Source organism: Euprymna scolopes, chromosome 29 (assembly GCF_053919585.1).
Source record: "Euprymna scolopes isolate OS-2025 chromosome 29, ASM5391958v1, whole genome shotgun sequence".
Taxonomy (NCBI): Eukaryota; Metazoa; Mollusca; class Cephalopoda; order Sepiida; family Sepiolidae; genus Euprymna; species Euprymna scolopes.
The window spans coordinates 98477567-98490532 of record NC_136510.1 but is presented as its reverse complement, the minus strand read 5'-3'; the positions used below and the strand labels follow the sequence as shown (position 1 = coordinate 98490532).

Sequence of the window (12966 nt, the reverse complement as noted above, 5' to 3'; positions counted from 1 at the left end):
CTTCAAAAGTGCTCAATACGTAGGTAGAGCTAGTTAGTAATTTATAAAATATATATGGCGATGAAGCTACACTGAATATTCTGCGTTTCATCCAACTATAGGATTCGTCAGGCTTATGCGCGAATTCTGTCGTTGCTTCTTGTTTTTATATATGTTGAGGATTTCTAGTCGGCCAATCAGCTTTCTAGTATCCACCGCGCCCCTTCCTACCAGCCAATGGGCATGCATTTTATCAAACAAAGGATCTGTTTTAGAACTAGGTTAGTGGGTTTAGATGGTCGTTCTCCTTTTTTTTTTATACATATAAATATACCTATGTGCACACAACAATGCACATGCATATACATACATTTATATATATATATATATATATATATATATATATATATATATATATATATATATATACATACATACATATACATATATGTATGTGATCGTTTATGTATATTCATGTTTATTTAATTTATTTATTTGTTTTTTTCTATTGTTGTTGTTAGTTTTAAAGCTATTTTGTATCGCTATCCTAGAGTAAGTTTTATTTTGTGAACACAGTTGTTTGCTATTTCCCGCCTACAGTTTAATAGATTTTGAGGTTCTTTAAAGTACAGGATAGAAAATTTTTCATGGAGGCATAATTTACATGGGTCGTCTAAATGTCTGCATGTGGTAGCTTGTCTCATTATTTTCCATTCGACTACTGGCGAATGTCCGCTTTCTTTGAGTTCCCAGTATTTAAAAAAAAAAAAAAGAAAAAAAAAAGGAGAACGACCACCTAAACCCACTAACCTAGTTCTAAAACAGATCCTTTGTTTGATAAAATGCATGCCCATTGGCTGGTAGGAAGCGGCGCGGTGGATACTAGAAAGCTGATTGGCCGACTAGAAATCCTCAACATATATAAAAACAAGAAGCAACGACAGAATTCGCGCATAACCCTGACGAATCCTATAGTTGGATGAAATGCAGAATATTCAGTGTAGCTTAATCGCCATATATATTTTATAAATTACTATATATATATATATATATATATATATATATATATATATATATATATATATATATATATATATATATATATAACTGCATAAATTAAAGTATCCTATTTAAGCATAATTTACGGCTGGGCTACGCCGGGCATCTCTGCTAGCTTAGATAAATACTTTTGCAGTTTTAACAAAAGAGCTACAATAATATCAAGGCATCTCCGTGTACGGTAAACAGCCACAGGATGCCAACATCAATATATTACATAAGAAAGAGTTCGCTGTGGAATTTTCACGGATCCCGTTAGTGTAGGATAATTGACGCAATCGATATAAACAAATTGGTGCTTCTTCGGTATTAAAACGAAATTCAAAAATCGAAATATTGAATTTCAATTAAAACTAACGGTATCTAAGTAAGTATCAAAATTAGTAACTGTAAGGTATGTGAAACATGGAAAGACCCGGATGTTATTTTGTTTCCCCGGAGTGATGTCCATTTGTGGGAAAACAAAATAACATCCGGGTCTTTCCATACATGCAGTGAAAGGAAAGACGCCATCTTTATAATAATAATCCGCGCGTGCGTACATATGGTAATAAATAAATTTTACATATCACTTTATGTTCTGTTTGTTCATTGCAGTAACATATCCAAAAATTATGAAAAATGATAGTAGAAACTTAATTATTAATGAAAATAGTTTTCGATGAAAAATTGCATATTTTACTTAAATAATAAATAGACAAGGGAGGTAACTGGAGCCTGTCTTGTTATATTTTCCCCCCAAAATGATGGCGGCCAATCGAATGTTAACTCGTAAAAAAACATCTTTTTAAATGCAATAATGCAGTAACATGTTACTAATTTCGATATGACATTTGCTTTTAGTTGAAATTGACACAAATATTACATTGGGTTTTAATGGAAATTTCGTTCTAATATTGAAAAAAAAAGAAGAAGGAGAAGAAGAAAAAAAAACGGCAATAAGTTTGATCGCATATTTCCTTTTTTTTAAGCAAATTTATTGAAAAAAAAGAAGAAGAAAAAACGCCAATAAGTTTGAACGCATATTTCCTTTTTTTAAGCAGATTTATTGAAAAAAAGAAGAAAAAAAAACGCCAATAAGTTTGAACGCATATTTCCTTTTTTTAAGCAGATTTATTGGAAAAAAAAAAAAGAAAAAAGAAAAAAAAAACGCCAATAAGTTTGAACGCATATTTCCTTTTTTTTAAGCAGATTTATTGAAAAAAAAAACAAAAAAAAAAAAAACATCAGTATGTCGGACAAAGTCTCCCACGGAGATTTTGTAGGCACATTCGAAGACAACAGTTATTGTGAGCGTAAACATATTTTCGTCGAGAGGACGGAGAATCGTTGCGTTCAAGTTTTGTTTATGAAATATTTTATTTAAGAGATCCTCCTCGCCCTATCACGTGTTCACCTAACGTGCGTGTTTTAAGAGTCACGAAAATCATCAGTTGTTTGTTCTGATTTGACCGGATGAGGAATGAGGAATCTGTACAATAAATCACACATTCTCTTTGTCTAATGGAGGACTGAGCATCTTGACACCAAATAGATCTTCGTGCAGACGACCGGAAAACTGCAAAGACAAACATTATATATATATATATATATATATATATATATATATATATATATATATATATATATATATAAAAGTGAGAATGTGTGCGCGCGCGTGTGTATGTGTGTGTGTGTTTGTGCGTGTTTGAGGACATTCTCAACTTATATGCTCAACAAATTTTTGATTTACAGGCATGAAATTTAGTATATAGGATATTCATACACTTGGAAAACTTTTTAATCGGTTTTCATCCGTAAAAAGGGCTGCTAAAGGGTCAAAATTGAAAACTTGGTACTTGGGGGGGGTCATCGGATTTTTATCTGCTTGTCAACTGTTTCATGACTGCACATGGAAGAATCGTTCACATTATGTTAAGAATAAGTAGGCTTAAAAATACTTTATATATATATATATATATATATATATATATATATATATATATATATATATATATATATATATATATATATATCATCCACCGGTTGACGGGTCTTCTAATTGCACATATAGCTTGCGACTGTTTAGAAAAGTTACTCCTATTCGTGAGGTTAGAACAAATACTACACTTTGATCCTAGCCCAACGGACTAGATTAAATGTAATTGTTAGCTGATACACTATTAAGATACATATTACAAACGAGATTTTATAAGAAAATACTCACTTGTAGTTGTTGTAGCAAATATGAATTTTCTCTGTAGCCGTTCTTATTACACTGGACAGAGATTTTGTCTATGGTTTGGCGGACATCGGCGGCCATGTTGCTGTCTCCACAGATATAGATATGGCCGTTTTGGGCTGTTAGTACAGAGTATATGAATTCACTGTCACGCAGAAGCAAATGCTGAACATAGGTCTAATGAAGAAAAATCAAACAAAATTAAAACATAAAAAACTATAGTAAAGCCGGAAGTACAGATTTATTTATTTGTTACTAGCTATCCCGATCAGGCGTTGCGCAAGATTATATTATCCTATGATTACTCTTAGTGTGAATCTATGTATTTTTTTTTTTATTATTTTTTTTTATTACATTTTCACCCCAAACAAGGCAAATTGCCACTTTGGTGTAGGGGGCTACTATCAGGGGCAACACTACTGGGGTACTATGTAGGGATTTGGGCAGCAAGGTGTCGGTTCACGTTACACTTGAACTTCTGCACGTCAGTACTGTTGGGGAAGCAGGGACCTGGAATGGAATTCCAGAGTCTAGCGGTTCTGGGGAAGAAACTATTGGAGTAAAAAGATCTTTTGCATCTAGGGATCTCTACAGTGTGGGGGTGGGATTTAGCAGCCTGTCGGGTTTGTCGAGGGTGCTCACGTCGTGGGGGCACAAGTGATTGCAGTTCGTCAGAGCATTCACCACTAAAATACTTGTAGAAAAGGCAGAGGGATGCAACATTTCGTCGATGGGACAGAGGCTGAAGCTTAGATGCCAGTTCAGGGCCTATCAGGTTTGCGACTCTCTTTTGAACCTTGTCAAGGAGCGAGAGACTAGTAGCAGATGCACCAGCCCAGATGTGGCAGCAGTACTCCATACATGGGCGAATGGTGGCCTTATAGAGGTACAGGATACTTTCAGGTGTTAGTAGTTTTCTAGCACGGTAGAGAGAGCCCACCTTTCTTGCAGCGGCCCTGGCAATGCCTTCAATGTAATTGTTCCAACTCATGTTTCCTGTGAACGTTAGGCCAAGGAGTTTGAAAGATGGACTCTCAGATAAAGAGTCGTTGGCCATTGCTATGGGTGGTAGAGAGGGTTTCTTGTAATTATTGAATGAAACTAGTTTAGTCTTGGCAGCATTGAACGCGACCAACCACTTTTGTCCCCATTCCACTACAGATTGGAGGTCTTCCTCTAGTATTTCTGCCATTTCTTTAGAAATGTGTTCATTCGTCTTCCTGTCGTGCCTGCCATAGAGTGTAGTGTCATCAGCATATATACCCATCTCAGAAGCAATGTTGTCGGGGAGGTCATTTATGAATATCAGGAACAATAGAGGTCCAAGAATAGAACCCTGGGGCACCCCCGCATTTATATCATATTGTTTAGATGTACGACCGTCGAGGACAACCTGGATTTTTCTCTTATCTAAGAAGGATTTAATTATGTTAAGTATTCAACCAGTGATACTGTATGATCTGATTTTACTGAGGAGACCCTCATGCCATACCCTGTCAAAAGCCTTAGATATATCTAGAGCTACCGCTCTGCCCTCCAGTCCTCTTTGTCCAGTGAATGGTATATACGTTCAGAGATCACAGTTAGGATGTCTGCTGTGGAACGGGCTTGTCTAAATCCATATTGTTTGTCAGTCAGTAGTTTAGCATCTGTAAGATGATGGACTAGAGCATGGTTAATTATTGTCTCAAATATTTTGGCAAAAAGTGGGAGGAGGCTAATGGGGCGATAATTTGATGGGTCTGTCCTTTCGCCAGAATTCTTGAATACTGGTACAACAGAAGCAGTTTTCCAACAGCCCGGAAAGCAAGCTTCATTAAGGCATTTGTTGTAGAGTTTGGAGAGAACTGGAGCTACTTCGGCTGAGCACTTTTTTAATAGCACAGCTGGAATAAGATCGGGTCCACATGCTTTTGAGGTGTCAAGGTTTTTTATGATAGCATGCACCTGAGCAGGGGTGGTTTTCAGATCGTCTAGTGTGGCGTCTGTCCGCATAGGAAAGTCAGGTAGGGGGTGGTTGGAAGGGTCCAGTGTGGAGTTTGAGGCAAACCGACTGGCAAGCATGTTAGCCTTGTCAGTTGCTGAGGAGACAACCTCGTGATTGTTGGTTAGTGGGGGAATTGTTGATTGCCCATTATTTACTACACTGTTGCAGATTTTCCAGAAGTCTCGAGTTCCTAGTTTTTGTGCTTCGATGCGCTTTTTAGTGGTTTCCGTAAATTCTCTCTTAGCTGTCGCTATTTCTTTCTTAACGTTATTTCTAGCTTCTATATACTTCAGTCTGTTTGAACTAGACTGATGTCGGTTAAACCTACGGTATGCATGCTGCTTTTGAGCAATGGCAGTTGCACAAGTCGACGTAAACCATTGGGGAGAGTGGGGCTTACTATAAAATTTCCGCATGGGAACATGCGCTTCGATTGCAGTTTTGAACCAGTCAGTGGTCTCGTTTGCACATTGTTCAGCAGGGAGAGAGAAAATATTTTTCCATGGAGCATCTCTAATTAGTTCCCTGATGGCTTCCCAGTCAGCCTTATTATAATATCTCGTTGTTTTGAGCACTGGCTCTTCAGTTATGGGTCTAGAGTTTAGGGCGATTTCAACCATTATCACTGCATGATCAGCGTTCCCAAGTGGGCTGTGGGCCTTCGTTATGCAGTCATCGGGAACTGTGGTCAAAAACAGATCTAGAAGTGATGCGTGTTGTTCTTCCTGGTCAGGGAAACGGGTTGGAAACGTAACAACTTGTGATAGGGAGTGAGATATAGCGAAGCTATGGGTTGTGCTGCCCGCTGCATCTGTGTGAGTAGAGAATCCAAGCCAGTTTTTGTGGTGGACATTAAAGTCACCAAATACATGTATTTGTGCGCTAGTGTCGAGGGACAGTGCCGTGTCTATGCTGTCAGATACTTTGTTTATTATGGAGCAGTCCTGAGTCGAGGGAGATCGGTAGAGAAAATAATAGTAGCTAATATTGTGTTGCATGTTTAGTCTAAAGCACATAAAGGCTTGATCATCTGTTTCTAGGTTTGTTTCTCTAGTCAAGGGAAGGGTATTACGAATGTAAACTCCAAGTCCGTGCATATGTCTGCCAGAGTCCTTACGGCAGAGTGGGAGATATCCAGGCATGTTAAAGTGGTTAGAGGGAATGGAGGAGTGTAGGTTAGTCTCACTTAGTGCTAAGATATCCGGGGTATTTGTTAAGAGAAATGCTTCAACATCAGCTAAGTTAGTTCTAAGCCCACGGATATTTGTGAATGAGAGCCTCAAGGGAGGAGGCAAGTTGAATTTGTTTGTCCCTAATCCTGGTTTAAGCTTATTTTTAAATTGTACTGTCGTCATATTTTTTTTTTAAAGTTTCGGTAAGGGGGAGCTAAACAAGAGGTTATGCAGAGCTTCAGACATGCATCACAAGTAGACCATCAGCTGACCTTTCTCCAATTAGGATTGTGGCCTCAGGAAAGCCCACCGGGGATGAGTGCAGGGTCCCTTTCCATGCGCGTCATGGCACTACAAACAACCCGATATTATTCAACTGTTGATGGAGCAGCCGCTCTAAGCGCTACCAAAGAGTTAGGGCTCCTGTACTACCAGTCGGGAACAGCAGCCAGGAACTGTCAATCCGGTACCCTCAACCCATTAGAAGAAGGTCAACCCAATCTAATCGCTCAGGCATATCTTATACTCAAGCACTCCCAAATGTTCAGTTTTAGGGGTGGGGCGTGCTGGGAATGGGGAAGAACGGCGTTCGTTGCCCTAGCCAGGAAACAAGATCTACCGCTGGGTGTTTCTGTCGAATCACCGAGATAGTGTCTCTGCGCTTGACTAATAGGCAAAGAAGGAGTATGGAAGCCGGGCGATAGACAGAGCCTATCTACTCCTTAAGCATTTAGGTTTGCAAACCGGTGAATTTGTTTGAGTCACCAGCTCTAGGAAGGTTGTCATCCAAGACTGAAGAGGCCTCTCTCCCCTTTGGTTTAGTTTCAGAGTTTTCCTTCTCCTAGACGGATGATCTGGGAAGACCTACTGGGTCCGTCAGCCCTGAGAGGGTTTTCTCCGCGCCTAGGTTCTAATCCAGGTATTTCTGCGACCCCGCCGCGTGGTTAGTGTTACTGGGTTAGTTTGTGGGGGATTATATCTCTACTGATTCGTTACACTCCTCTAAGTGATTTAGGGACATGCTATTTACTTGTTAATGGATAAAGGGGGTGGGTGAAGCTCATGCAGTGTAAGCGTCTATGATTGTAAGAGGGCTTGTTAGAGAGGAGATAATGTGATTTTAGTCTTACCCTTTTTCTTTTTTTTTTTTTATTTATGTTAGCTTAGGTCTAAAATATTGTTACAGTATGAGTAGGTATTAAGAATGGAGCTACGAGTTCTGCCCGAGCAATTTTAGATTATAGGAGGGTTAAGATGTAAGTGCAATATAGTATGGATAAGACAGCAAGTTTAGAGTCATGCGTAATTAGGTGAATAGATATATGGGTGGGTTTTCAGTAGGAATCCTATGATTACTCTTAGTGTGAATCTATGTATTATCCTATGATTATTCTTAGTGTGAATTTATGTATTATCCTATGATTACTCTTAGTGTGAATCTATGTATTATCCTATGATTACTCTTAGTGTGAATCTACGTATTATCCTATGATTACTCTTAGTGTGAATCTATGTATTATCCTATGATTACTCTTAGTGTGAACCTATGTATTATCCTATGATTATTCTTAGTGTGAACCTATGTATTATCCTATGATTATTCTTAGTGTGAATCTATGTATTATCCTATGATTACTCTTAGTGTGAATCTATGTATTATCCTATGATTACTCTTAGTGTGAACCTATGTATTATCCTATGATTATTCTTATTGTGAATCTATGTATTATCCTATTATTACTCTTAGTGTGAATCCATGTATTATCCTATGATTATTCTTAGTGTGAATCTATGTATTATCCTATGATTACTCTTAGTGTGAATCTATGTATTATCCTATGATTACTCTTAGTGTGAATCTATGTATTATCCTATGATTACTCTTAGTGTGAATCTATGTATTATCCTATGATTACTCTTAGTGTGAATCTATGTATTATCCTATGATTACTCTTAGTGTGAATCTATGTATTATCCTATGATTATTCTTAGTGTGAATCTATGTATTATCCTATGATTATTCTTAGTGTGAATCTATGTATTATCCTATGATTACTCTTAGTGTGAATCTATGTATTATCCTATGATTATTCTTAGTGTGAATCTATGTATTATCCTATGATTACTCTAAATGTGAATCTATGTATTATCCTATAGTTATTCTTAGTGTGAATCTATGTATTATCCTATGATTACTCTTAGTGTGAATCTATGTATTATCCTATGATTACTCTTAGTGTGAATCTACGTATTATCCTATGATTACTCTTAGTGTGAATCTATGTATTATCCTATGATTACTCTTAGTGTGAATCTACGTATTATCCTATGATTACTCTTAGTGTGAATCTATGTATTATCCTATGATTATTCTTAGTGTGAATCTATGTATTATCCTATGATTATTCTTAGTGTGAATCTATGTATTATCCTATGATTACTCTTAGTGTGAATCTATGTATTATCCTATGATTACTCTTAGTGTGAATCTACGTATTATCCTATGATTACTCTTAGTGTGAATCTATGTATTATCCTATGATTACTCTTAGTGTGAATCTATGTATTATCCTATGATTATTCTTAGTGTGAATCCATGTATTATCCTATGATTATTCTTAGTGTGAATCTATGTATTATCCTATGATTATTCTTAGTGTGAATCTATGTATTATCCTATGATTACTCTTAGTGTGAATCTATGTATTATCCTATGATTACTTTTAGTGTGAATCTATGTATTATCCTATGATTACTCTTAGTGTGAATCTATGTATTATCCTATGATTACTCTTAGTGTGAATCTATGTATTATCCTATGATTACTCTTAGTGTGAATCTATGTATTATCCTATGATTATTCTTAGTGTGAATCTATGTATTATCCTATGATTATTCTTAGTGTGAATCTATGTATTATCCTATGATTATTCTTAGTGTGAATCTATGTATTATCCTATGATTATTCTTAGTGTGAATCTATGTATTATCCTATGATTACTCTAAATGTGAATCTATGTATTATCCTATGATTATTCTTAGTGTGAATCTATGTATTATCCTATGATTATTCTTAGTGTGAATCTATGTATTATCCTATGATTACTCTTAGTGTGAATCTATGTATTATCCTATGATTACACTAATTGTGAATCTATGTATTATCCTATGATTACTCTTAGTGTGAATCTATGTATTATCCTATGATTACTCTTAGTGTGAATCTATGTATTATCCTATTATTACTCTTAGTGTGAATCTATGTATTATCCTATGATTACTCTTAGTGTGAATCTATGTATTATCCTATGATTACTCTTAGTGTGAATCTATGTATTATCCTATGATTACTCTTAGTGTGAATCTATGTATTATCCTATGATTATTCTTAGTGTGAATCTATGTATTATCCTATGATTATTCTTAGTGTGAATCTATGTATTATCCTATGATTACTCTTAGTGTGAATCTATGTATTATCCTATGATTACTCTTAGTGTGAATCTATGTATTATCCTATTATTACTCTTAGTGTGAATCTATGTATTATCCTATGATTACTCTTAGTGTGAATCTATGTATTATCCTATGATTACTCTTAGTGTGAATCTATGTATTATCCTATGATTACTCTTAGTGTGAATCTATGTATTATCCTATGATTACTCTAAATGTGAATCTATGTATTATCCTATGATTACTCTTAGTGTGAATCTATGTATTATCCTATGATTATTCTTAGTGTGAATCTATGTATTATCCTATGATTACTCTTAGTGTGAATCTATGTATTATCCTATGATTACACTTATGGTGAATCTATGTATTATCCTATGATTACTCATAGTGTGAATCTATGTATTATCCTATGATTACTCTTAGTGTGAATCTATGTATTATCCTATTATTACTCTTAGTGTGAATCTATGTATTATCCTATGATTACTCTTAGTGTGAATCTATGTATTATCCTATGATTACTCTTAGTGTGAATCTATGTATTATCCTATGATTACACTTATTGTGAATCTATGTATTATCCTATGATTACTCTTAGTGTGAATCTATGTATTATCCTATTATTACTCTTAGTGTGAATCTATGTATTATCCTATGATTACTCTTAGTGTGAATCTATGTATTATCCTATGATTACTCTTAGTCTGAATCTATGTATTATCCTATGATTACTCTTAGTGTGAATCTATGTATTATCCTATGATTACTCTTAGTGTGAATCTATGTATTATCCTATGATTATTCTTAGTGTGAATCTATGTATTATCCTATGATTATTCTTAGTGTGAATCTATGTATTATCCTATGATTATTCTTAGTGTGAATCTATGTATTATCCTATGATTACTCTTAGTGTGAATCTATGTATTATCCTATGATTATTCTTAGTGTGAATCTATGTATTATCCTATGATTATTCTTAGTGTGAATCTATGTATTATCCTATGATTATTCTTAGTGTGAATCTATGTATTATCCTATGATTACTCTAAATGTGAATCTATGTATTATCCTATGATTATTCTTAGTGTGAATCTATGTATTATCCTATGATTATTCTTAGTGTGAATCTATGTATTATCCTATGATTACTCTTAGTGTGAATCTATGTATTATCCTATGATTACACTTATTGTGAATCTATGTATTATCCTATGATTACTCTTAGTGTGAATCTATTTATTATCCTATGATTACTCTTAGTGTGAATCTATGTATTATCCTATGATTACTCTTAGTGTTAATCTATGTATTATCCTATGATTACTCTTAGTGTGAATCTGTGTATTATCCTATGATTACTCTTAGTGTTAATCTATGTATTATCCTATTATTACTCTTAGTGTGAATCTATGTATTATCCTATGATTACTCTTAGTGTGAATCTATGTATTATCCTATGATTACTCTTAGTGTGAATCTATGTATTATCCTATGATTACTCTTAGTGTGAATCTATGTATTATCCTATGATTACTCTAAATGTGAATCTATGTATTATCCTATGATTAATCTTAGTGTGAATCTATGTATTATCCTATGATTACTCTTAGTGTGAATCTATGTATTATCCTATGATTACTCTTAGTGTGAATCTATGTATTATCCTATGATTACTCTTAGTGTGAATCTATGTATTATCCTATGATTATTCTTAGTGTGAATCTATGTATTATCCTATGATTATTCTTAGTGTGAATCTATGTATTATCCTATGATTATTCTTAGTGTGAATCTATGTATTATCCTATGATTACTCTTAGTGTGAATCTATGTATTATCCTATGATTATTCTTAGTGTGAATCTATGTATTATCCTATGATTACTCTTAGTGTGAATCTATGTATTATCCTATGATTACTCTTAGTGTGAATCTATGTATTATCCTATGATTACTCTTAGTGTGAATCTATGTATTATCCTATGATTATTCTTAGTGTGAATCTATGTATTATCCTATGATTACTCTTAGTGTGAATCTATGTATTATCCTATGATTATTCTTAGTGTGAATCTATGTATTATCCTATGATTATTCTTAGTGTGAATCTATGTATTATCCTATGATTATTCTTAGTGTGAATCTATGTATTATCCTATGATTATTCTTAGTGTGAATCTATGTATCATCCTATGATTACTCTTAGTGTGAATCTATGTATTATCCAATGATTACTCTTAGTGTGAATCTATGTATTATCCTATGATTACTCTTAGTGTGAATCTATGTATTATCCTATGATTATTCTTAGTGTGAATCTATGTATTATCCTATGATTACACTTATTGTGAATCTATGTATTATCCTATTATTACTCTTAGTGTGAATCTATGTATTATCCTATGATTACTCTTAGTGTGAATCTATGTATTATCCTATTATTACTCTTAGTGTGAATCTATGTATTATCCTATGATTACTCTTAGTGTGAATCTATGTATTATCCTATGATTACTCTTTGTGTGAATCTATGTATTATCCTATGATTACTCTTAGTGTGAATCTATGTATTATCCTATGATTACTCTTAGTGTGAATCTATGTATTATCCTATTATTACTCTTAGTGTGAATCTATGTATTATCCTATTATTACTCTTAGTGTGAATCTATGTATTATCCTATGATTACTCTTAGTGTGAATCTATGTATTATCCTATGATTACTCTTAGTGTGAATCTATGTATTATCCTATGATTACTCTTAGTGTGAATCTATGTATTATCCTATGATTATTCTTAGTGTGAATCTATGCATTATCCTATGATTATTCTTAGTGTGAATCTATGTATTATCCTATGATTATTCTTAGTGTGAATCTATGTATTATCCTATGATTACTCTTAGTGTGAATCTATGTATTATCCTTTGATTATTCTTAGTGTGAATCTATGTATTATCCTATGATTATTCTTAGTGTGAATCTATGTATTATCCTATGATTATTCTTAGTGTGAATCTATGTATTATCCTATGATTACTCTTAGTGTGAATCTATGTATTATCCTATGATTATTCTTAGTGTGAA

At 34.2% G+C, this 12966-nt stretch overlaps 1 protein-coding gene across 1 annotated transcript in view; it reads right to left on the bottom strand.

Annotated features, from left to right (window-relative positions):
• Positions 1–2093: 2093 nt before the first annotated feature.
• LOC145252790 (nitric oxide synthase, inducible-like) overlaps positions 2094–12966 on the bottom strand; it is a 140300-nt gene continuing 129427 nt past the window's right edge. Inside the window, exons 23-24 of the mRNA XM_080112737.1 lie at positions 3245–3436; positions 2094–2596 (exon numbers count right to left, since the gene is read on the bottom strand). Of these exons, the coding sequence (XP_079968863.1) occupies positions 2522–2596; positions 3245–3436 (267 nt within the window). The 3' untranslated portion in view covers positions 2094–2521. The remainder of the gene's footprint in view (positions 2597–3244; positions 3437–12966) is intronic.